This window comes from Gorilla gorilla, chromosome 2, assembly GCF_029281585.2.
Source record: "Gorilla gorilla gorilla isolate KB3781 chromosome 2, NHGRI_mGorGor1-v2.1_pri, whole genome shotgun sequence".
NCBI lineage: Eukaryota > Metazoa > Chordata > Mammalia > Primates > Hominidae > Gorilla > Gorilla gorilla.
Genome location: NC_086017.1, coordinates 207,366,344 through 207,390,998, shown reverse-complemented (window position 1 = coordinate 207,390,998; position 24,655 = coordinate 207,366,344). Strand labels below are relative to the sequence as shown.

Sequence of the window (24,655 nt, the reverse complement as noted above, 5' to 3'; positions counted from 1 at the left end):
GCTCCTGGAGCCTCAGCGTGCTCACGCGAGAGGTAGGGCAGCGCTTTGTACTTCACGGGGCCATGGGGACAGGCTCAGGGCTTGGCACTCTAGTGACTGGCTTCATGCTGGGTCACTGACTAGGGAATCCACACACCTTTTTAGTCCAGACTGAGTAGGTAAATCAGACTTAATAAACATCCAGCTTCCTGCTCGAGCTCAGCCTAGTTGTCCTAAGTCTGACAAGATTGAACTATATTCACAGCACGAGGCATAAATGATATAAAGGTAAGCAATTTTAGGGGACCCAAAAAACTAGGGACTCCTACTTGGGTAGCTTAGAAGGGGAATCTCTCTTGGAGATCCTGGCTTTGCTGCCTCAAACCCAGCTCTCTCTTCAAGCCAAGTCTGGGAGAATCTCATGATCTTATCCTTGCTCCAATTTACTTACACCCCATATCCACACTAAGCTCTTCCTGCCTCCCGTGGAATATTAACTTACACCTGACTTCAGACTCCTGCCCCTAGGCAAACCCAGCAGTATGCGGGCCTAGGAGGTTTTTCGGCCACAAGGAACTAGAGAAGCCACTCATTTTGTCCCCTCTCATTCACCCCATTCTGTCCCCATCGGATGCCTTGGGAGGAGAGAAGGAAGGACAAATGGGTGTCCCGTGACCCAACCCAGATGAAGACAGAGCCATTTATCACAGAGACCCAGACGCATCCTAACTCTGGAAAATGGGCGTATTGAGGGGAGCTGGAAAGCAGAAGGGAAACGGGCGTGGGCAGGGAAGAGGTGAACAGGAGTGCGCACGCCCAGTTCTCCAGGATCTCACGCTTCTAATCAGGATCCTGTAAGACTCAAAGGGGACGCAGGAAAGACCTGGGCCTGGAAATTCACTTCCGGACTCCTCCTGTATCCTGGCTGGCCTCGTTTGTGTCTCCCTCCGGGGATGATGCCCGGATGGAAGGAGGAGCCACGTTCCTCCACAGGTGTCCTCACAACAGGTGTCGTAACACTCCTGCAGCCCCTCAGCATCTACAGGCTCACTCCCACCCTACAACTTTCAGATAGGCGTTATCCCCATTTTACAGGTGAATGAGGAAAACAGCTCGAAGAGGCTGTGACTTTGTGGCGACGCGGTGGCAGAGCTGGGATCAAGCCCGGGTTTGTAACGCCCTCCTGGAGTCTCGGCCATCACAGCAGCTTCTGGAGAGCGCTGTGTGCCTCTGGCCTTCCTGGCATTGGAAAGAGGTCAGCTACCTGTGTTCGGTCAACAAGATGTCCAGCGCTTAGTTTGGTCTCACCTGGATGCTCCTTTCTCCTCTAGAGATGGAAAACTGTTGTCCTGAAAGCGTCACCAAACAAAACCTGTGGAAAGGTAATGGGGGGACCCACGAGCAAGAGCTGACAGAAAAATGACCACGGGCCAGGTGCAGTGGCTCACGCCTGTAATCCCAGCACTTTGGGAGGCCAAGGCGGGCGGATCATCTGAGGTCAGGGGTTTGAGACCAACCTGGCCAACATGGTGAAACCTCGTCCCTACTAAAAATACAAAAAAAATTAGCCGGGCGTGGTGGCAGGTGCCTGTAGTCCCAGCTACTAGGGAGGCTGAGGCAGGGGAATGGCGTGAACCCAGGAGGCGGAGCTTGCAGTGAGCTGAGATGGTGCCACTGCACTCCAGCCTGAGCGACAGAGCGAGACTCCGTCTCAAAAAAAAAAAAAAGTGCAAAATGATCACGAAGGCCAAGCTGGGCCTTGGTTTCTGCGAATTCCCTGCAGTAGGTCCCTCCTGCTGCCCCGTCCAGGCGCCCGCAGGATGCTCCACATGCCTCCTTACCTTTATGATTTTCTTACCTCCACGGAAGAACAGGATCAGCTCGTCCATCCAGAGCTGGAGGGACTGTTGGGGGACCGTGCCACTTCCCCACAGTATCCGCATTATTATGGCGTGACCCAGGCTTTGGCCTGGGGCCATGAACAGACTTTCAGCCTCTAGAAGCAAGTGGTCACAGGGCCTCCGTGACCCTCGGAGACGGCGCCACAGCGTCAGCTGCCTACTCCTTGCTGGACAAGGCTGGCTCTGCTTGGGAATGCAGAAACCCTGAGTCCTTGTCCTGGGCCCCACAGTGTCTGATCATCGAAGGTCTCTGCTCTGGGACGAGTCACCCCACAGACACCCCACATTCGGGAATCAAGTCTTGAGGAATCAGAAGCAGAGATTCACACTGTGGCAAAGAGGGGAGCGGAGGTATCCCCGTTTTCCTTTGCAGAGAGCTACACCAACTGCCCTCTTCGTCTTTACAACCCTGCTTGGGGTCCCTGTCCCTCCTCGCTTGTGCCTGTGAGTTCCAAGAGGTGGAACTGGGGTGAGCAGAGCCCCCGGGTCTCCAGGAGCAGCTCCACCTCCTCACAGGTTACAGTCGCTTCCTCCTACCGAGGTTCCGCCTTCAAACCACTGCCCATGCCAGCTCCCTCAGGCCAGTCTCCCAGACTGTCCCGGGCTCCCTGCACCCTGGCTCCAGCTCCCTGCCCTGGAAAGAAGAAGTCCACCATCTGGTGAGGGTCTGCCACGCATCTGGGGTCTACCATGCGCCTGCACTGAGGGTCTGCCACGAGTCTGCACTGAGGGTCTGCCACACATCTGGGGTCTGCCACGCGCCTGCACTGAGGGTCTGCCACACATCTGGGGTCTACCATGCATCTGCACTGAGGGTCTGCCACACATCTGGGGTCTACCATGCATCTGCACTGAGGGTCTGCCACGAGTCTGCACTGAGGGTCTGCCATGCGTCTGCCCTGAGGGTCTGCCATGCGTCTGCCCTGAAGGTCTGCACTGAGGGTCTGCCATGCGTCTGCCCTGAGGGTCTGCCATGCGTCTGCCCTGAAGGTCTGCCATGTGTCTGGGGTCTGCCACGCATCTGGGGTCTGCCACATGTCTACACTGAGGGTCTGCCATGCGTCTGGGGTCTGCCACGCGTCTGCACTGAGGTTCTGCCATGCGTCTGGAGTCTGCCATGCGTCTGGGGTCTGCCATGCATCTGGGGTCTGCCACGCATCTGCACTGAGGGTCTGCCATGTGTCTGGGGTCTGCCACGCATTTGCACTGAGGGTCTGCCATGCGTCTGGAGTCTGCCATGCGTCTGGGGTCTGCCATGCATCTGGGGTCTGCCACGCGTCTGCACTGACGGTCTGCCATGTGTCTGGGGTCTGCCATGCATCTGCACTGAGCAGATATTCTAAGCACACCACCCCTTTCCAAAAGACGGCATACAGTGCATTTCTGTTCCTGCCCCTCACCCACATGGTTCCCCGCTTCCCAATTCCTTGGGGACTGCTTAAGTCTCACTCTCTTTCCCCCATTCATACAGCCCCAAGGTCGCTCCCTCTGGGGCCCTTTCTTCCCCATTCTTCCTAGCAGCCCAAAGCTCTTGTGGGACAGGGGCAGCCCCTGGGGAGGGAGGAGAGGACCCAGGAACCCAGCTAGGAGGGTGGCCCACCCATTTCCAGTGTGACCTGTTCCCATTCCCCCATGTCTCCTCCCATCCCTCCTGCCACTCAGCTCAGGCTGATGAGAAGCAGAGCAATGGGTGTATCGGTGTTTTCTTTCCTGGTGGGGTAGTGGGGTGGGGCTGAGGAGAGAAAAGGGTGATTAGCGTGAGGCCCCGCCCTCTTTTGTCCTCTTCCCAGGTTCTCTGACCCCTTCGGAGAAACGAGAAACGCACTTGGTTCGGGCCAGCCGCCTGAGGGGACGGGCTCACGTCTCCTCCTCACACTGCAGCTGCTGGGCCGTGGAGCTTCCCCAGGGAGCCAGGGGACTTTTGCCGCAGCCATGAAGGGGGCATGCTGGACGAGGGTCCCCTGGGTGTCCCTGAGCTGCCTGTGTCTCTGCCTCCTTCCGCATGTGGTCCCAGGTAAGTGATGGAGACAGCAGATGAGGCTGGCTGCGGGGAGCACTTGGGGGAGGCGGGAGCTGTCAGAGAAAGAGAGGTCTGGGGAGACAGACAGAGAGAGAGAACAGGGGAAAGGGGGACCGCGAAGAGGAAGAGAAAGGAGAGAAAAAGGGAGAGAGAAAGGAGAAAGAGATGAATGGGACAACATGGGGGCAAGGTGGAGAGAGACCCAGAGAGGGAAAGAAGAGGAAGAGAAGAGGGAGAGAGAAAGAAGAGTGGAGGCCGTGCGCGGTGCCTCACGCCTGTAACCCCAGCACTTTCGGAGGCCGAGGCAGGAGATCACCTGAGGTCAGGAGTTCGAGACCAGCCTGGCCGACATGGTGAAACCCCGTCTCTACTAAATATACAAAAATTAGCCGGTCGTGGTGGGCCGTGCCTGTAATCCCAGCTACTCGGGAGTCTGAGGCAGGAGAATCACTTGAACATGGGAGGTGGAGGTTGCAGTGAGCCAAGATCGCGCCACTGCACTCCAGCCTGGGAGAGAGAGCGAGACTCTGTCTCAAAACAAATAAATAAATGAATATAAAATAAAATAAAAAATAAGAGGACAAAAGTGGGGAAGAGGAGGCATGAACTGGCAGATACGGGACAAGATCTGAGGGGAAAGACAGAGGGAGAATGCTCGAAAGAGAGAGAAAAGAGGACAGAGGGCCAGAGAGCAGCCCGGCGATGTCTGGAAGGATCCATGGTGAGAGCCCAGGCTTACTCACAGAGAGAAAGACAGGCAGAGCCAGAGCAAGAGGAACAGAGTCAAGGAGAAAGATGTACACGCTTGTGTACGGAGCTAGGGGTAGAGGGGATGCCAGGAAAGCTGGGTGATGGAGACGGAAGAAAACTCATGTAAAGCCGCAGGGTGAGAGGACGAGACAGGTGAGAGACAGACAAAGTGAGGACCCTGGGAATGGAGAGAGGAGAAGATCGGGAGACAGCAGCAAGCAAGGGAAGCGACAAGGAGGAGAGGGGCAGGCCGGCCGGGAGGGTGGTGCGGAGGAGGCGGCAGGGTGGTGCGGAGGAGGCGGCAAGGGCGCAGAGGGCCGGGAGGTGCTGGCCGTGAGCTTCTTACCTCTGAGCTTGGGTTTAAAAGTCTCCACTTGGGTCATGGCCTTGCCTGGGGCTCGTAGCCCTGGCATTGGCCTTGGCCTCCCCCGTGTACAGAGCTGGGAGGGGAGGGATGCCAGGCCTGTGGGAGATGTTCCCTTGGGGGCCCCCGTCCTCTTCCCCACATTTTCCAGGCTGTCCCTCTGGCTTCAGGACCAAGTTTTATTCTGTGTTTCTGGGTGTCTGAGTCTTTGGGGGAGAGTCTGGGGTCCAGAGTTCAAGCTGGGGTTAGAGTCTCAGCTCCTGCCCTGCCTCTCAGCAGGCTAGGAACAGTCGCCGAGGGAAAATATTTCTTGGGCGCATTTTTGAGGAGCTTCCTGGGAGTGAGTCAGAAGGCGAATGCCGTTTAAAGGCTGCAAGAGAAACCATGCTGGTGAAGTGGACCCTTCCACCTCGGAATGTTTCAGGACCAGGCTGAGGGCAAAGGAAACTGCCACCACCTCCCTTCACCTCCCTACCCTCCAGCACCCCCACCCCACCCTGGCCACACAACCCTTCTCGAGTGCTCATCCCACCGTGAGGATGTGGAGGCCAGAAGGAGCCGCCACACGGCCCTGCCCTGCAGATGTGGTTGAAGGGGTCTCCACGGGAATCATGACTCCCAGAGCGAGGCTGGGGCTTGGGGTGCCGGGGAGGCAGCTGGGATTTAGGAGCCCCAGTGCCAAGTCTTTGCCATGAACTGTTCTGGCCCCTGTGACCAGGCCCCGCCCCGTGTCTCCCCAGGGCCCCGGTCCCCTGTGTAAAAAGCAGTGGTGAACGGCTGGACCTCCTGACGCCCAAGTTCTTGGGTTTCAAAATCTGTGATTTAAAGCTGAGCCCAAATGTGCTGGGTACCAGCTGGACACTCAGCTCCACGTGGAGCCAGGAAGAGCTGAGCCCAAATGTGCTGGGTACCAGCTGGACACTCAGCTCCATGTGGAGCCAGGAAGAGCTGAGCCCAAATGTGCTGGGTACCAGCTGGACACTCAGCTCCATGTGGAGCCGGGAAGTGGGGTCTGTGGAGAGGAGCGCAGAGGGGCAAGACCTGGGGTGGGCGTGGAAAAGCACGGAGGCATGACCCGGAGAAGGAGTGAAGGACTGTTGGTGTGCAAGGGCGTCTCCGTGACGACCCGAAGAAGCTAGGCATGTCCCGGAGCGCTGAGTCCTTTGCGTCGCTAAGGGGACCAAGTGGAGCTGGGCCAGGAGAGGAGATGGCCGTGGCTGGGAGATGGCACCCACACATCTGACCAGGCGTGACCAGGGCCTTGGCAGGAAAAGCAGTCACCAAGGGCGGGCGGGCAGCCCCCACCCCCACAGGGCAGCTGCTGGAGGACTGGCAGCCAGCCAGCCCCGTTCCTTTTGGCTCCCTGAGGGGGCTTACAGATGACCTGCCTATACTTGAGTCTAGGGTCTGTTTGCACACTTGCCGGCAGGACCCTCACCCGGGCTGGGTCACACTGAAGCCCCAGGCCAGAGGAAAAACCCGGGGTTTCCACAAAGGTGCCGCCGCAATGAGGGTTTCCTTAAGGAACAGCCCTGGCTCTCAAGGGTTAAAGGATAAGGCACAGCAGACAGAGGTGGGCTAGACAAGGACAGATGGAAATTTGGTGTCTACTGGTCGCCCCAGGCAGGAATGACTCAGAAGGAAGCCTGGCCGTCCTGGTTCCATGCCACAGGGAAAGGCAACTGGGTCGAAATAGGCCTTGGTCTCCAGCACTATCAGTGACCCCGGGGAGGTGACAGGCTGGAGCAAGTGCAAGGCAGGCAGGGGAGGGGACGCCGGCCACAGCGCACCCTGCGGGGAAGGGTCTCTATGGGCCCCTCCTCGGAGAACCCCCGGTCTGTCTGTCAGTCTGGGACAGGCCACCTCAACTTGCCACCGAGGACACCAAAACTCTGCACAGACCCCTCTGCCCCTCTGGGAAACCCCACAGTGCTCCAGGACACTCAAAAGGAAAGGATCCCTGGACAAGAGGTCCTGCCAGGAAAATCAGCCAAATGTTGGCCAACGACCAGCAAGGTGCACAGGGAAGAGCAGGGGCTGAAACTCAGAGGTCCAGCATCAGCGACGCCCTTGGCAGCCCAGGGAACACAGGCAATGCCTTTTGGCTCTGGAGTCTTAGGCTCTTCATCGGCAAACTGAGCCCGCGGGAAGGGGCTACTACGTAGGGTTGTCATGAGCATGAAACGAGACAGCATCTGGTGTAAAGTAGAAAAGGCATAAAGGGCCAGGCGCGGTGGCTCACGCCGTAATCCCAGCACTTTCAGAGGCCCAGGTGGGTGGATCACCTGAGGTCAGGAGTTCAAGACCAGCCTGGCCAACCCCGTCTCCACTAAAAATAAAAAATTTTGCCGGGCGTGGTGGCGAGCACCTGTAATTCCAGCTACTCGGGAGGCTGAGGCAGGAGAATGGCTTGAACCTGGGAGGCAGAGGTTGCAGTGAGCCGAAATGGCAGCACTCTAGCTTGGGTGACAGAGCAAGACTCTGTCTAAAAAAAAAAGAAAAGCCATAAAGACGTGTTTGAGAAAGAGGCCTGGGAAGACGGGGGAAGGAGGGTGATTGAACCCGGAATGGCACTTGTGTCGGCCCAGGGTCATATCCCTTCATCTAAGGATCCTCGTGCCTCTAAAAAGCCACCCTGTGCTTCCTGTGGGTTTGCAAGGGCTGGCTTGGTGTATTCAGAATGTGGCTTATTGCATGAATGGGCCCCGAGGGCCATGGCCCTGGAGCAGGGGCTCGCTCCAGCGGACAGCTCTGCCTCACCGCTCCCTGCCTGTGAGTCCCGCCACGCCCTTGGTTTCTGGGCTCAGCCGTGGAGGCAGAGGCTGGCCTGGCAGAGGCTGGCCTGGCAATGCTTGACACGCAAGTGATTTGTGTCTTCATTGTCAAGGACAAGAGGCAATGAGAGGACAAGAAGTGGTTGGCCTTTTGTGTGCTCAACGGGTGGTTTTGCTACACCGTGTCTTTTCTCTGATTTCACGGTGCTGTTAAATGCTTAAAATATGCACATCGTGTAGCTCACAGAGCCACTTCTCTGAAGGCCGGGACAGAGACCTTATAGGCTCTCTCTCCCCCTAGTTTCAGCCTTTTACCTTAAATATACGTCTTTCTTTCTGCTAGGCTGAGTTCATGCCCCAGCATATTCTGAGAAATTGAGTCAAAATAACTGAGCCTGTTGGCACTTCATAGACGATTTCTTCATAGACGGTTTTTTTGTCGTTGCTGTTGTTGTTGGTTTTTTGGGTTTGTTTGTTTGTTTTTTGAGACAGAGTTTCTCTCTGTCCCCCAGGCTGCAGTGCAGTGGCGCGATCTCAGCTCACTGCAGCCTCCGCCTCCCGGGTTCAAGAGATTCTCATGCCTCAGCCTCCCGAGTAGCTGGGATTACAGACGCCCAACACCACAGCGGCTAATGTTTGTATTTTTAGTAGAGACGGGGTTTCACCATGTTGGCCAGGCTGGTCTCGAACTCTTGACCTCAGGTGATCCACTCGCCTCGGCTCCCAAAGTGCTGGGATGATAGGCGTGAGCTACTGTGCCTGGCCCTACTTCATAGAGGTTTAAATGCCTTTTCACCCTTTTCCTGGAGACTCTGAAGAAGTCTCAGGAACTGGGCATTTGTGTTGCACGTGAGGCCTTGCAATGGAGGCCCTGCTTGGAGGAAGGGCACTGGCCTGGGTTGCCGGCAGCTCCACTCCCCGTGTGTGTGTGTTTAGGGACCACAGAGGACAGACATCGACTCTCTGTAGAGATGCCGCCCCGCCTAGGTTGCAGTTTAGGTTCCAAAAGTCCAGTGGCCAGTGGATTTTGGGGGAATTTGGAATAAGAAACAGCCTAGACTTTGGAGTTGTTCATTCACTTGCAGAATTTCTACTCATGCCAGCTGCTCTGGACAGGAAGATGAATGCGTCACAGTTCCTGCTTTTCAAAGCTCTCTAAGTTAAGTGACTTGTTTAAGATCATAGAACCCATAAGTGAGGCAGCTGGGACTAGAACCCAGGTCTCCTGACTCACTGCAGCACACAGCCTTTCGGCAATCTCCAAACCAGCCCAGCTCACCGACGGAGGGAAGAACAGAAGCATTCACACACCCTGCTGAGACAGCCATTCATTCATTCATTCATTCATTTGTTAATTAAACCACCGTTTAGGAAACACCTGCCTTAAGTTCCTGACATTGTTCTAGAACACAGCACTGGATGCACACAGTGAAGAGTGAAACAGACGTGGCCCAGTCTCTTGGCACTAAAATCTTGGTGCAGACAGACATCAAATAATTACAGAAATGTTCTCAACTGCACATGTGGTAAATGCAGTGTGGAAAAGTACAGGGTGTGCTGAGAGCTGCATTTCGAATGGCCAGAGAGTAGGGGAGGTGCATCTGACTGACAAGTCAGGAAGGTCCCTGTGAGGAACCGCTGTGCGGGGAGCTGAGGCCTGAGGCTGAGGACAGCCAGGTGGAGAAGGTGCCAGGCCTGAGCAGGCAGAGGCGGAGCTCATGGAGAGGCAGGAAAGAGCTTGGCCCCTTGGAGGACTTGAAAGAGAAGGCAGGTGTTAGATCGCGCAGGGCTTTGCAAGCTGTGGAATAGATTATGAATTTTATGTTATTTTATTTATTTATATTTTTGAGACAGAGTCTCACTGTGTCACCCAGGCTGAAGTGCTGTGGCGCTATCTCGGCTCACTGCAACCTCTGCCTCCAGGGTTCAAGGGATTCTCGTGCCTCAGCCCCCCGAGTAGCTGGGATCACAGGCACATGCCACCATGCTCTGCTGATTTTTGTATTTTTAGTAGAAATGGGGTTTTGCCATGTTGGTCAGGCTAGTCTCGAACTCCTGACCTCAAGTGATCTGCTTACCTTGGCCTCCCAAAGTGCTGGGATTACCAGTGTGAGCCACTGCGCCCGGCCCAGATTATGGATTTTGAGTAATTAAAATGACAGACAAGGCCAGGCACAGTGACTCATGGCTGTCATCCCAGCACTCTGGGAAGCTGAAGCGGGCAGATCACTTGAGGTCAGGAGTTCGAGACCAGACTGGCCAACATGGCAAAACCCCGTCTCTACTAAAAATACAAAAATTAGCAGGGGATGGTGGTGGGCACCTGTAATCCCAGCTACTCAGGAGGCTGAGGCAGGAGAAGTGCTTGATTCCAACTGGGATCACAGGCACACACCACCACACCAGGACAGCCCGAGGCTAACCACTGTGGAGAGGTAGCCAGGCTCCTGAGGACAGCGCTAGGCTAGGAGGATGTGCCTGCCCCAGTGGGAGCCAGGAGAGGTGGGTGGCAACACCAAGATGGTGGAGACTGGAGATGGCACCTCCGAGAAGGAGGCGCTGGGGAAAAGAGAGTTGAGCTGGCCGGCGTGCTGTGCTCACAGCCGGATTTTGGTGCTTCTTGGTTGGGTGCTGGAGCTTCTGCGGCGATCACCAGAGTGGCTGGGTGCTGCCACACCAGACGCTGACAGAAATGAGGTCAAATGACCGGTGGTGGGATCCATGGGTTGGGGTGTGACTTCGGCGGGGATCGTTGGAAAGAACAGGTAAAGTTCTCGCCTTGGAGTCCACTGTGAAGGGACTTGAACCTGGGAGGTGGAGGTTACAGTGAGCTGAGATCGCACCACTGCACTCCTGCCTGGGCGACAGAGCGAGACTCCATCTCAAAAAAAAAAAAAAAGATAAAGATAAAGATAAAGAAACAGGCAACGTCACCCTCTCTCCAGCCTCGGCTGAAGGCAACAAAGGCCACAGGGCCTGGGATGCAGGAGCCCCTGTATTCCACAGATGTGTATGAAGTCACTGCTGTATGCCAAGTTTCAGGTGCTGGAGATCACAAGAGGTCTGTTATTCCAAGGGTATCTTGAGTTAGTGTCTTTCCTCATCTTGAATTCTAGGGAAATACCCAGTGGACACAACCCTGGTCACAGTTGATTCTGGGCTGATACACAAATAGCATTAGCTCCCTGCCAAAGGCGGTGGGGCCAGCGGTTCAGGGTCTGCGCGCCTTCCGGGCTGCCTGCTGCCCATGTGGGGGTGAATGTTCTCCTCAAGGCCATCCTTACCGTTGGGCACTTCCCTTGGGCTTACACTGCCCTGCCCGAGGCAGCCTGGCAAGGGGCCCCACCCGTCAGGAAGTAATTCCCCTCCAGGAAAGTGAAACACTGTGACGATATGGCTTACGGGTTCCTCACCTCCAGTTCCAGGAAAAACCCAAGACAAACAGACCAGATGCTAGGAATAAGCCTCAACCCACAGCACTTAGAAAGCCGCAGGCTTTGTGTGTCTTCAGGGAGTGGCTTCACCCTTCTTGGAATCTGTCTTCTGCCATCGTCACTCATACTGCTGCCACTCCTTCTCCCGAGCCAACAGCACACCTTTCACCTCGGCACACCTGTGGAGTCACCAGAGGGGCCATCTGGGGAAAACGATGCCTACTGCCACTCGGCCTTCACATTCTGGAGCCCTAACAGACGTGAGGCAGCTGTGGGCCGTCTCCCACCTGACGTGGTTCAAGGAGAGAAAATAACTACCTTGGTGGGAGATCTCTGGCTGATGTGATGGCAGAGGCTTGACAGAGCCTTCGAGGACTCAGATGTGGGGAACGTCTCTACCTCAGTGCCAACGCCAGTGTCCTCCTCGTCCCTGGATGGAGCCTTCTCCTCTGAGAGAATGTCTTAAAAACTATCTGTTTTACTCAATGACACACGTGTGTCTTCTCACAGTGATCTTGTCACCTTAAGGTGTCAACAGCCTTCACACTCACTCTAACGTCATCCCAGAAAAGAGACACCAGGAACATTGTAAAAACACCCCAGTGTCACAGCGTCCACCCCGAGAATGTGCCTGGCTCGGCCTCAGGCTCAGAGCCCTCTGCATGTGGCAGTCCAAGAACTTGGGGCAGGTCAGTGACCATTTCTCCATCTTTGCCTCAGCTCTCCATCCACTCGGTGGCAGTCCCAGAGCTGAGCAGCTCGCAGCTTCCGAGCAATGGCTCTTACCCCGAGCCCCCGGCCCTGCTACTTCCAAGGCATATAATATCACTCGGTCTCTTCAAATCTCAATTTCCCTGCCTGTGAAATGGGGCCGCTGAATCTCGATTTCCCCGCCTGTGAAATGGGGCCGCTATTAACAAGATAAGCTATAAAGCACCGCACGAACATGAGCTGTGAACATTTGTATTATTCATAGAGTCATAACGCGCCTACGAGAGAAGTAAAAAGAAGTCCCACCTCCCTGGTCTGCTCATCACAAGTCAGCTGACCCTCAGTCAGTCGACCCAACGCAGATGCGGAGGCTCTCGCTGCTTGCAGAGAGTTTATATTATATTAAACGGATAGTTTAATTCATAAGGTCTGGTAGGAAGAACGTGAATTTATTAACCAAAACTAGTAAAGGGGAAGCAGCCAGATTTCTACTTAAAGTAGCTGCTTTAATTTTCAGAGGGGAAAGCCTGGGTTTCCAAAGGAAAGCCTTGATAAGGAAGGCACGCAAGAATCGGGCTGAGTCCTGTGTCCGCATGTCTTGTTCTGGTGGCTCTTCTGGGTCCCAGTCCATCTGGACCTCTGGCTGACATTATTTTAACGAGAGCTGTCTTGAAGTAATTTCTGGGATTTTGCAGCTGGATTTTCAGATGTGGTTTGTCTCTTTCAAGGTTTTAGCCCCTGCAACTTTTAGGAAGACACATAATTTGATCCTCGCACGCAGAGAAATGGAAGGGAGTGTATACAGATGGTGAGATAAATGGAAGGGAGTATATACAGACAGTAAGAAAAGGGAGGGAGTGTGTACAGACGGTGAGAAGAGGGAGAGTGTGTACAGACGGTGAGAAGAGGGAGGGAGTGTGTACAGATCATGAGAAAAGGGAGGGGCGTGAAGTCTATTTTTAGGCTGAGAAAAATGGCCTTTGCAGTTGCCTCAAGGTTGTATTTGGAAACCCAAGAGAAAGGGCAAAACATGTTTAAAATGCATTTTGAAGTTAAGCTGCCGGCTACAAAACTGAACAATGTCTCCCGCAGAAACGAGAAATCCCTTGGCGTGGCCATTTCTTATTATAGAAGCCACCCTGCCATGCACACAGACGCGCTGGGAAGTATCTTTCCTCAGTCACAACCAGACGAAGGTCCTTCTTGCCCAGTGGCCTCCCTCTGAGGATTCTGGTTTCTGGCATCCGTGTCACAATGGCAATGCCAGTCACCAGTCTCTGACCACTAGACCCACGCCCCCGGGACCTACGCAGACACCCAGGACCAATGCCAGTCACCAGTCTGTGACCCCAGGACCTACCAGACACCTTCCAGGGCAGGCAGGGCAGGCCATTTTCCAAAGCAATTCGAGCTAAGGAGACAGCAGCAGCAACCCTCCCTCCTGGCCCTCAGAGCGGAGGATCAACCCACAGGGGTGTGGTGGAGGCTGAGAGCAGGGGTGCGGAACCCGAGTCAGCAGGGGCAGTGAGGAGGCTGCTGCAGTAGTCAAAGTGACGGGGAGGATGTGGCAAAGCAAACAAGAGGACGCGATGGGGTGAACACTTGGGAGGAAGATCAACGAGTACTGACTAGGACACTGGGGACAAGGAAGAGAAAGAAATCCAGAGGACCCACAGCTTTCTGGGCTGGATATCTGGGGGACTGTTGTTAGCATGAACAGAAGGAAGGAAGAAAGCTTGGAAGGAAAGATTGACCTGGACCTGTTGCATTGCATGAGCTAGGCAGGAAATCCCTGGGAGGGTGAGGCCAGCATATGGGTGGGAAGTCAGGGAGAAGTACAGATTTGTAAGGCGTGAGAGTAGACGCAGGGTGGCCAGAGAGGGAGGGGCAGCAGGAGAGGGAAAGGGCTGGAGACATGTCATCTGGGCGCGGAGCCGGGGAGAGAGGTGGCAAGGGGAGTGGAGTGGAGGGCCCGGGAACGTGGACGGTGGAGCAGGACCCGTCAGCTTCAATGAGGGTGGGGCTGGGTGGTGGCATGGGGCCGCCGGCCAGGGAGAGCACGTGGAGGGGGGCACGCAATACACGTCTGTCAGATTCATGAATGAATGAATGAATGGATGGGGCTGAACTGACGAGACGCGTGAGGACTGGAGAAAATCGTTTTTGCTGTTGGGAAGGAGATTCTGGTAGCTCTGAGGAAAACGGCTTGAGCGAAGTGAGTGAGGTGGGGGCAGAGAGAGCAGTGCGTGGTAAAGAAGAGGCGGCAGGGGAAGCCCGGCTTTCACGCTGCTGGAGGGACGAGGAGGACACAGACGGATGACAGACTTGTTTTAGGCCAACAGACACCTAAACATGCTCACAGGCAGGAGAGAAGGAGAAAGGCAGAAAGAACGTCGCAGACACAGAGGCAGAGCAGTGAGCCATCCGGGCAGGAGGGAGCCACAGGGCCCCAGGGAGGGTGCGGAGAAGGCTCCAGGCATTGAAGGAGATGAAGGGCACGGCTTTGGTCCTTTCAGTGAAGTAGAAAATGGAGTGTCACGAGGAGAGAAGAGAGAGGAGAGACCTGTTTCTCTCCAATATCAACTCTTTACGCACAAATCTCCCAGCTCTCTGCTGCGCAAGTTTATGCGTTTGGCCAGAGTGAGAACAGTAAGTTTCAGTTGTCTGACAATCTGACGGAACCTGAAGGGCCTGACTTGCATCCTGGTGAGAGCCAAGGTCAGTTCATTCTGGCCAACACTTGAGCAGCAAGAACAAGGCTATGAATATTTTTTAGAATAAAACTTGATCAGGGCTTCAAATTTCTCTGCCTTACAACTTCAGCGAGATGGTTTTGGCTTACAAACATTGTTAAGAGTGGATACTATCATTTTATTTTAAGGGCAGTGTTTCTTAACGTGTGGTCCACGGACCACCTACATCAGAATCACTCTGGGCATGTGTTAAAATGCTGATGCACCCTCTGCCTTTTGAGAACCACTTTTTTTTTTTTTTTTTTTTTTTTCAGAGAAGGGGTCTTGAGCTATTGCCCAGGCTGGTCTCAAACTCCTGGCCTCAAGGAATCCTCCCGCCTCTGCCTGTCCGTGCTGGGATTTTAGGCATGAGCTACCATGCCCAGCTGAGAACCATTTTCTTACCAAAAATCGTTCTCCATAGTCTCTCCATCCACTAGGATTTCTTTCTTTTTCTTCTTTGTAAAGATAGGTCATACTTGAACACAGGATTTCTTACCTACAAATAACCTACTCAAGCTTCGTAGATTGAGTTATCTGCAAATTGTTTTCCTAAACAGCTGAATAATCAATCTATTGCAGGAGTGGCTTCAGAGGTATTGTTTAAATGATGGTGAAAGACAAATGCAGTAACTGTAGTTTTGTCGTAACGAATGCTAATCTCTTCCTCCTCACCAGCCCAACAGATTGAGAGATTTTGACAGCGCCTTCTCCCCTAGACAATAAAACTATGTCCTCCACATGCAGTGACTCACTTGCCCTCCTATTTGCGGCAGCAGGAAACTCTAATCAACTTGGCTCAAGATGAGCAAGTTCTCTAAATAAAGATTTAAAAGGAGGACTACCAGGACACAGCCCTGTTTAGCAAGACTTTTTTTTTTTTTTTTTGAGATGGAGTCCCGCTCTGTCGCCCAGGCTGGAGTGCAGTGGCGCGATCTCGGCTCACTGCAACCTCCACCTCCCAGGTTTGAGAGATTCTCCTGCCTCAGCCTCCTGAGTAGCTGGGATTACAGGTGCACGCCACCATGCCTGGGTAATTTTTGTATTTTTAGTAGAGATGGGGTTTCATCATGTTGGCCAGGCTGGTCTTGAACTCCTGACCTCAAATGATCCACCCGCTTCGACCTCCCAAAGTGCTGGGATTACAGGTGTGAGGCACCGCACCTGGCCGATTTTCAGTCGATGCTGTGAAGCAAAGAGCAGCAGGTGAGGGATGGGGCCTGTCCTGGATCATGCCCCTTTGTTCACAGGCTAGGGATATGGGGAAACAGGCACGCTCTTGCACACTGCCAACAGGTCTGTAAATTGGCATAAGCTTTCTGCAAAGAAATTTGGCAGTCTGTATTAATAACATGAAAAATTTTATAACAGCATAAACCAGCAATTCCACTGATAGAAATTTATGTTAAGGAGATGAGCTGAAATAATGTAAACAAAACATTATACATGAAGATAGTCATCAGGGCTTTATTTAAAATAAGCAATACATTGGAAATATCCTAATTGTCCAACAGTAAGTTAACAATATGAGCTTTCTCTATGATGGCTTATTATTTAGTGTTTAGGCTGGGCACGGTGGCTCACACCTGTAATCCCAGCACTTTGGGAGGCTGAGGTGAGTGGATCACCTGAGGTCAAGAGTTTGAGACCAGCCTGGCCAACATGGTGAAACCCAGTCTCCACTAAAAATACAAAAAATTAGCCTGGCATGGTGGCACATGCCTGTAATCCCAGCTACTTGGGAGGCTGAAGCAGGAGAATCACGGAGGCGGAGGTTGCAGTGGGCCGAAATCGTGCCGTTGCACTCCAGCCTGGGCAACAAGAGTGAAACTCCATCTGGAAAAAAAATGTTTAAAGGTTATGTCCAATGTTCCATAAGGGCAGGGACACACACACACACACACACAATGTCACACACACACACACACACAGTGTCACACATACATACTAGCAACACACAGAACGGGCATAAAGTAAGATGTATTAAGGAGAAATTGTGAGCAGGGAGCAGTGGAGTCCACATGACCCCCGAGCTCTCATTGCACAGAGAGGTGGGTACGGTGGACACACAGCAGGATGTGGTACAGGAGAGATACCTGCTCCTGTTTAACAGAAAATGGGAAGGGTAACAACGCTTCCAGTTGGGGCAGTGGCTTTGTTAGGAAGGAGGCCACCAGAGCTCAGCAGGGGGAGTTTTTATACAGCACTCTAGATTTTACTATGGAGCTGAGCTCTCCCAGTCCCCCTGAGCCAGCTCTTATAGGACTCCAAAAGGGGGAAGCAAGGAACTGCCATCCAAGACATAAAAGATGTGCGTGTTCTCAGGCTATGTTTACGAAGCTAGTATCTTGAAGAAATGCTCATATCAGGTATGGCTAAAAAGGCAGGATACAAAATTATGTATACTGAATAAGTTAAACTACACATATATATTTTTTAATTTTTAATTTTTTTTTTTTTTTGAGACGGAGTCTCACTCTGTCGCCCAGGCGGGAGTGCAGTGGTGCAATCTCGGCTCACTGCAAGCTCCGCCTCCCGGGTTCACGCCATTCTCCTGCCTCAGCCTCCCGAGTAGCTGGGACTACAGGCGCCCGCCACCACGCCTGGCTAATTTTTTTGTATTTTTAGTAGAGACGGGGGTTCACCGTGTTAGCCAGGATAGTCTCGATCTCCTGACCTCATGATCCGCCCACCTCAGCCTCACAAAGCGCTGGGATTACAGGTGTGAGCCACCGCGCCTGGCCTAAACTATATATTTTTTAAAGCATAAAAACATCCTGGAAGGAAACACTGTCTGGTAGCAAGATTATGGGTTTTGATCTTTCAACTATAAATGTTCCCAAATGCACGTAACCAGTATGTGTGTTTTCTTTGGCATATTTCAATGCAGTTGTACAATTTTGTCCATAAAGATTAAGCACATCTTTTGTTAGATTTATTTTTATGTACTTTTTTTGGTCACCATCATAAACACTATAGTCTTAAAAATACTTTCTCTTTCACTGATATATAGGAATGCAGTTTTATTTTGTTTTTAAATCTTTTTTTGAGACAGAGTCTCCCTCTGTCATGCAGGCTGGAGTACAGTGGAGTGATCATAGCTCACTGCAGCCTCGAACTCTTGGGCTCAAGTGATCCTCCCCCCTCAACTTCTGAGTAGCTGGAACTATATGTGTGTGCTACTATGCCCAGCTAATTTTTTATTTTTTTATTTTTTATTTCTGTAGAGACAGGATCTTGCTATGTTGCCTAGGCTGGTCTCGAACTCCTGGCCTCTAATGTTCCTCCTGCCTCAGCCTCTCAAAGCACTGGGATTACAGGCATGAATCACCACGCCCAGCTGGAATGCAATTATTTTTAAAATTTTGATTATGGATGTAGAACTTTGCTAATAATGTATATGTTTGGGAAGTTTCTATGTTGCAGATAACAATTATGTTATCTGCAAATAACCATAGGCTTGTTTCATCCCTTCCATACCCAAAATCACATTTCTGTACTCTCATACTTTTTGTTTAATTTTCTTGTCTTATTTCACCAGCTAAAACCTTCAACCTAATGTTGATTAGAAGCAATGATTGTTGGCATCTTGGTTTTATTCCCGATTTTACAGAAACGTTTCCATTGTTTTAAGTATAATGTTTACACGGGGTTATAATTGACATTGTTTATCAGGTTAAAAGAGTTAATGTCTCTTTTTAGTTTGCTAGGAGTTTTAACAGGAGTAAGTGTTGACTTTTATCAAATAACTTTCCTGTATCTGCTGTGGTGATCGTGTCTCCCCTCCATTCTGTTTACATGGTGATTTACATTAAGAAAGCATTGTCTTTATCTTGCATTTCTGATTTAAACTCAGCTTGATCATGATGTACTTTTAAAATATTTATTTATTTATTTATTTATTTATTTAAGATAGAGTCCTGCTCTGTCACCAGGCTGGAGTGCAGTGGCACAATCTCGGCTCACTGCAATCTCTGCCTCCTGGGTTCAAGCAACTCTTGTGCCTCAGCCTCCTGAGTAGCTGGGATTACAGGTGTGTGCCACCAAGCCCAGCACACACCTGTAATCCAAAAAAATACAAATTTTTTGTATTTTTACCAGAGGCGGGGTTTCTCTAGGTTGGCCAGGCTGGTCTGGAACTCCCGGCCTCAAGTGATCCGCCCGCCTCGGCCTGCCAAAGTGTTGGGGTTACAGGCATGAGCCGCCGCGCCCGGCCATGATGCACTTTGGCTTGCTAATATTTTATTTACGATGCTTCCATCTATTATTACTGGGACTTATTAATCTATAGCTTGTCTTTCTTATCCTATCTTTGGTTTCCAACTGTATAAAATTATTAGTAGATCATTTCCTCCTGTTCCAAACTCTGAATACGTTTGTATAGAATTGAAATTACCTATTCCTTGAATGTCTGATTTGCCTGTAAACTCATCTTAGCCTGCATTTTTTTGTGGGGTGGATAGATTATATATACATATTTTTTTTTTTGAGACGGAGTCTCACCTTGTCACCCAGGCTGGAGTGCAATGGCATGATCTCGGCTCACTGCAACCTCTGCCTCCCAGGTTCACGCCGTTCTCCTGCCTCAGCCTCCAGAGTAGCTGGGACTACAGGCGCCTGCCACCATGCCCAGCTAATTTTTTTTTCACCGTGTTAGCCAGGATGGTCTCAATCTCCTGACCTCATGATCCGCCTGCCTCACCCTCCCAAAGTGTTAGGATTACAGGCGTGAGCCACTGCACCCGGCCTAGATTATATTTTTTAAACTGCTGATTCAATTTAAAATAGTTTATAGTGGCTGGGCGAGGTGGCTCATGCCTGTAATCCCAGCACTTTGGGATGCCGAGGTGGGTAGATCACCTGAGGTCAGGAGTTTGAGACCAGCCAGGACGACATGGTGAAACCCAGTCTCTACTAAAAATACAAAAATTAGCCAGGCGTGGTAGTGGGCGTCTGTAATCCCAGCTACTTGGGAGGCTGAAGCAGGAGAATCTTGAACCTGGGAGGCAGAGGTTGCAGTGAGCTGAGATCATGCCATTGCACTCCAGCCTGGGCAACAAAGCAAGACTCTGTTTCAAAAAAATAAATAAATAAAATTAAATAAATAAAATAGTTTATAGCCAGGTTTTTTTCTTAATTCATTTTTGATAAATTATATTTTTAAGGACAGTATATCCAATTTATCTAAGTTTTCATATTTTTTGGTATAAATTCATCAGAGCACTGTCTCTTAAATTTTTTTTTCTGAAGTTATGTACCCTTTTTTGTTTCTAATAATCTTGATATCTGTGTCTTTTCTGTCTCTCTCTCTCCCTCCTCCCACCCCCCCACTTTCTTTCTCTTGCCAGGTGTTTGTTTTATTTTCAAAGAACTAATCTTTGGCTTCATTTATTCCATTTTTAATTGTTTCTATAGTGAGTTCTGGTCTGTTACTATATCCTTCATTCTGCTTCCTTTTTCTTTTTTCTTCCTGGTCTTTCTAGTCCACCTTTTTTGCTGGCGGTTCCAACTTTTTGCAGGGAAACTCAGTTCAGTGTCGTGACCGAGGGTCTTGCTTCCTTTCCTTTTTCAGCCTTTCAGTCAGCACATTTCCAAGGGCATTGACTCACCGTCTTAGTTGTTAACTTCTTCACTCCTGAGTGTTTCCCTTTCTTTCTTCTCATCTCACCTCTGCATTAGAAAACATTTATTACATTTATAACATGTATTTATCTGGCATCGGCTGGTTTTGCTATTAGAGGCTTATCTCTTCTTCCATATCGCTGAAACGGAGCTGTGCCACTTTTATAAAGAACTACAAAAATCTTTACTTTAAAAAAAAGGACGGTGCTGTCATGAAACTTCCGCTGCTGATACTGATTTTAGCAGAGGTGATGCAGGCTCTGAAAAGATGTTAATTGCCAAGAATTTACACATTCAGAAAGTTTGGCCCCTAGATAGCTCCTGTCTGTTTACTCAAAGCCTGATGATAGACAAATGCTCTTAATTATGTTATCAGGGAAATGAAATAAGGTTAAAAATAACTGCATAGAGAATGTTTTTAAATTTAAACCTTATTTGGAGAAACCAAGTTTTGCAAATTTTCTCTAGGAGAAAGCAGGCATCGAGTTTACAGTCCTATCAACAAATCTCATCCTAATTCCAACTAAAGGAAGTTTCCATTTAAAGTTGAAGTGGAGTCATTTTGGATTAAGCCAGGGGCCCAGGGACCTCCCAGAGGGCTCTGCGGTTCAGCCCATGCCTTTGTCCACGTCGGTTTACAAGTGTGTCACCAGTAAGCAGTTACTATTAATGAAGTGCAGAAGCTTGCAAGTGAGTCACTTTTTTAACAATTAGAGCTGGTTCATAACCATTATCACTCACTTGAGAGTCTAAATTACTGTCTTAAGAAGAGAAAGTGGCGAATTACAGTCAATTCCAGAAAGTGGACTTGAAGCTAAATTCTTCCCTGAGACTTTGTCTCTCTGAATATCATCTTGCCAACTATCTAGGAGCACTGAGGTTGAAAAAAAGGGTGGGAGCGGTGGCTCACACCTTTAATCCCAGTACTTTGAGAGTCTGAAGCAGGAGGATCGCTTGAGGCCGGGAGTTCGACAGCAGCCTAGGCAACATAGCAAGATTCCACCTCTACAAAAATAAAAAAATTACCCAGGCATGGTTGTGTGTGCCTGTAGTCCCAGCTACTCAGAAGGCCAATTACACCGCTGAACTTCAGCCTGGGTGACAGAAGACCCTGTCTCTCTCTCTCTCTCTCTCTCTTTCTTTCTCTCTCTCTCTCTCTCTCTCTTCTCTCTCTCTCTCTCTATATATATATGTTTAAAAAGAAAAAAGAAAGAAGTTTGAGAACAGCTAGGGAACTAATGAAAACCCAAAAGAGTCAGTTTCTAAGAGAAAAAAAAGGCAAGTTTTCTTGGTTTCTTCTTGGTTCAGGGACTCAGAGGCTAAGGTAATATTCAAGAAGATGGTACGTGGCTAGTGTAGGTGCTGTGAGATATTTTAAACAAAAAAAGCCAATACTTAAACATTCTGCCTGGGAAATATTTTTCTTTATTTATTTAATATCTATTATTATTATTATTATTTTTATTTTTATTTTTTAAGACAGAGGGTCTCGCTATGTTGCCCAGGCTGGTCTCAAACTCCTGGCCTCAAGTGATCCTCCCACCTTGGCCTCCCAAAATGCTGGGATTACAGACATGAGCCACCATGCCTGGCCTCTGCCTGGGAAATAATTTTTTTTTTAAAAAGTGGTTATGGTCAATAATATTAGCTTCATGGTAGTCTGTGACCAGGGCAAGAGTATATGCATTTACCCCTTGGGTTTTTTACTGGGACAGATGTTAATAACGAAAAAGAAAAGGAGAAATTTAATTTATTTTTAAGAAAGATAATGCTATAATTCAAGTTGAGAGAGTTAACCCAGCTTATAGCAGGGGTACTGTTTCCCTCTTCCCATGGAGTTTAACACAGTTAATTCACCATTCTAGTCTAACCTCACCTTCCTCCTCACAAGGAAGACAGGTGGGAGCTGGAGAAGACCATTGGCTATATTCCTGCAGCTGTGCTTTTTCTAGGCGATTTGAAGCAGTGCTTATCAGGGGCCTTCTTCTGTGGGAATCCTGCACCCCCATCTCTCTCTCCTTTTTTTTTTTTTTTTTTTTTTGAGACAGAATCTTGCTCTGTCGCCCAGGCTGCAGTGAAGTGGCATGATGTCTGCTCACTGCAACCTCCACCTCCTGGGTTCAAGCAATTCTCCTGCCTCAGCCTTTTGAGTAACTGGGATTACAGGCACCCACCACCACGCCCAGCTATTGCTGTATTTTTTTTTTCTAGTAGAGACGGGGTTTTGCCATATTGCCCAGGCTGGTCTCGCACTCCTGACCTCAAGTGATCCACCCATCTCGGCCTCCCAAAGTGCTGGGATTGCCGGTGGGGCTACCGTGCCCGGCCCCATCTCTTATTATTTTTTTATCCCCCAAATATGTACAATTGTGATATATTAATTTTTCATTTTTTCTTTTTATTTCTTTTCATTTTTTACTTTAAGTTTCGGGATACGTGTGCAGAACGTGCAGGTTTGTTACACAGGTATATATGTGCCATGGTGGTCTACTGCACCCATCAACCCATCACCTGCATGTATTAGCTATTTATCCTGACGCTCTTCCTCCCCTTGTCCCGTCCCTGACAGGCGCCGGTGTGTGTTGTTCCCATCACCTGCATGTATTACCTATTTATCCTGACACTTTTCCTCCCCTTGTCCCGTCCCTGACAGGCGCTGGTGTGTGTTGTTCCCATCACCTGCATGTATTAGCTATTTATCCTGACGCTCTTCCTCCCCTTGTCCTGCCCCTGACAGGCGCTGGTGTGTGTTGTTCCCATCACCTGCATGTATTAGCTATTTATCCTGACGCTCTTCCTCCCCTTGTCCCGTCCCTGACAGGCGCTGGTGTGTGTTGTTCCCATCACCTGCATGTATTAGCTATTTATCCTGACGCTCTTCCTCCCCTTGTCCCGTCCCTGACAGGCGCCGGTGTGTGTTGTTCCCATCACCTGCATGTATTAGCTATTTATCCTGACGCTCTTCCTCCCCTTGTCCCGTCCCTGACAGGCGCCGGTGTGTGTTGTTCCCATCACCTGCATGTATTAGCTATTTATCCTGACGCTCTTCCTCCCCTTGTCCCGTCCCTGACAGGCGCCGGTGTGTGATGTTCCCCTCCCTGTGTCCATGTGTTCTCATTGTTCAACTCCAACTTATGAGTGAAAACATGCAGTGTTTGGTTTTCTGTTCCCCTGTTAGTTTGTTGAGGATGATGGCTTTCAGCTTCATCCATGTACCTGCAAAGGACGTGATCCCATTCCTTTTTTATGGCTGCATAGTATTCCGTGCTGCATATGTACCACATTTTCTTTATCCAGTCTATCACTGATGGACATTTGGGTTGGTTTCATGTCTTTACTACTGTGAATAGTGCTGCAGTAAACATACGTGTGCATGTATCTTTATAACAGAATGATTTATATTCCTCTGGGCATATACCCAGTAATGAGATTGCTGGGTCAAATGGTATTTCTGGTTCTAGATCCTTGAGGAATCGCCACACTGTCTTCCACAATGGTTGAACTGATTTACACTCCCACCAACAGTGTAAAAGCGTTCCTATTTCACCACAGCCTTGCCAGCATCTGCTGTTTCTTGACTTTTTAATAATTGCCATTCTGACTGGTGTGAGATGATATCCCATTTTAGTTTTGATTTGCATTTCTCTAATGATCCATGATGATGAGCTTTTTTTCATATGTTTGTTGGTGGCATAAATGTCTTCTTTTGATAAGTGTCTGTTCATATCCTTTGCCCGCTTTTTGATGGGGTTGTTTATTTTTTTCTTGTAAATTTAAGTTCCTTGTAAATTCTGGATATTAGACCTCTGTCAGATGGTTAGATTGCAAAAATTTTCTCATTTTTTAGGTTGCCTGTTTGCTCTGATGATAGTTTCTTTTGCTATGCAGAGCTCTTTAGTTTAATTAGATCCCATTTGTCAATTTTAGCTTTTGTTGCAAGTGCTTTTGGAGATTTCATCATAAAATCTTTGCCTATGTCTATGTCCTGAATGGTATTGCCTAGGTTTTCTTCTAGGGTTTTCATGGTTTGGGGTTTTACATGTAAGTCTTTAACCTGCCTTGAGTTAATTTTTGTATAAGGTGTAAGGAAGGGGTCCAGTTTCAGTTTTCTGCATATGGCTAACCAGTTTTCCCAGCACCATTTGTTGAATAGAGAATCCTTTCCCCATCGCCTGCTTTTGTCAGGTTTGTCAAAGATCAGATGGTTGTAGATGTGTGGTCTTATTTCCAAGGTATCTATTCTGTTCCATTGGTTTATATGTCAGTTTTGGTACCAGTACCATGCTGTTTTGGTTACTGTAGCCTTGTAGTATAGTTTGAAGTCAGGTAGCCTCCCACTTTGTTCTTTTTGCTTAGGATTGTCTTGGC

General features: G+C 50.0%; 1 protein-coding gene across 2 annotated transcripts in view; it reads left to right on the top strand.

The window, feature by feature from the left end:
• The first annotated feature begins 3,729 nt into the window (after positions 1-3,729).
• MUC4 (mucin 4, cell surface associated) overlaps positions 3,730-24,655 on the top strand; it is a 70,016-nt gene continuing 49,090 nt past the window's right edge. For both annotated transcript variants that reach the window (XM_063704494.1, XM_063704493.1), the window contains exon 1: positions 3,730-3,894. In XM_063704494.1, coding sequence (XP_063560564.1) covers positions 3,813-3,894 — 82 coding nt within the window. In that variant the 5' untranslated portion in view covers positions 3,730-3,812. The remainder of the gene's footprint in view (positions 3,895-24,655) is intronic.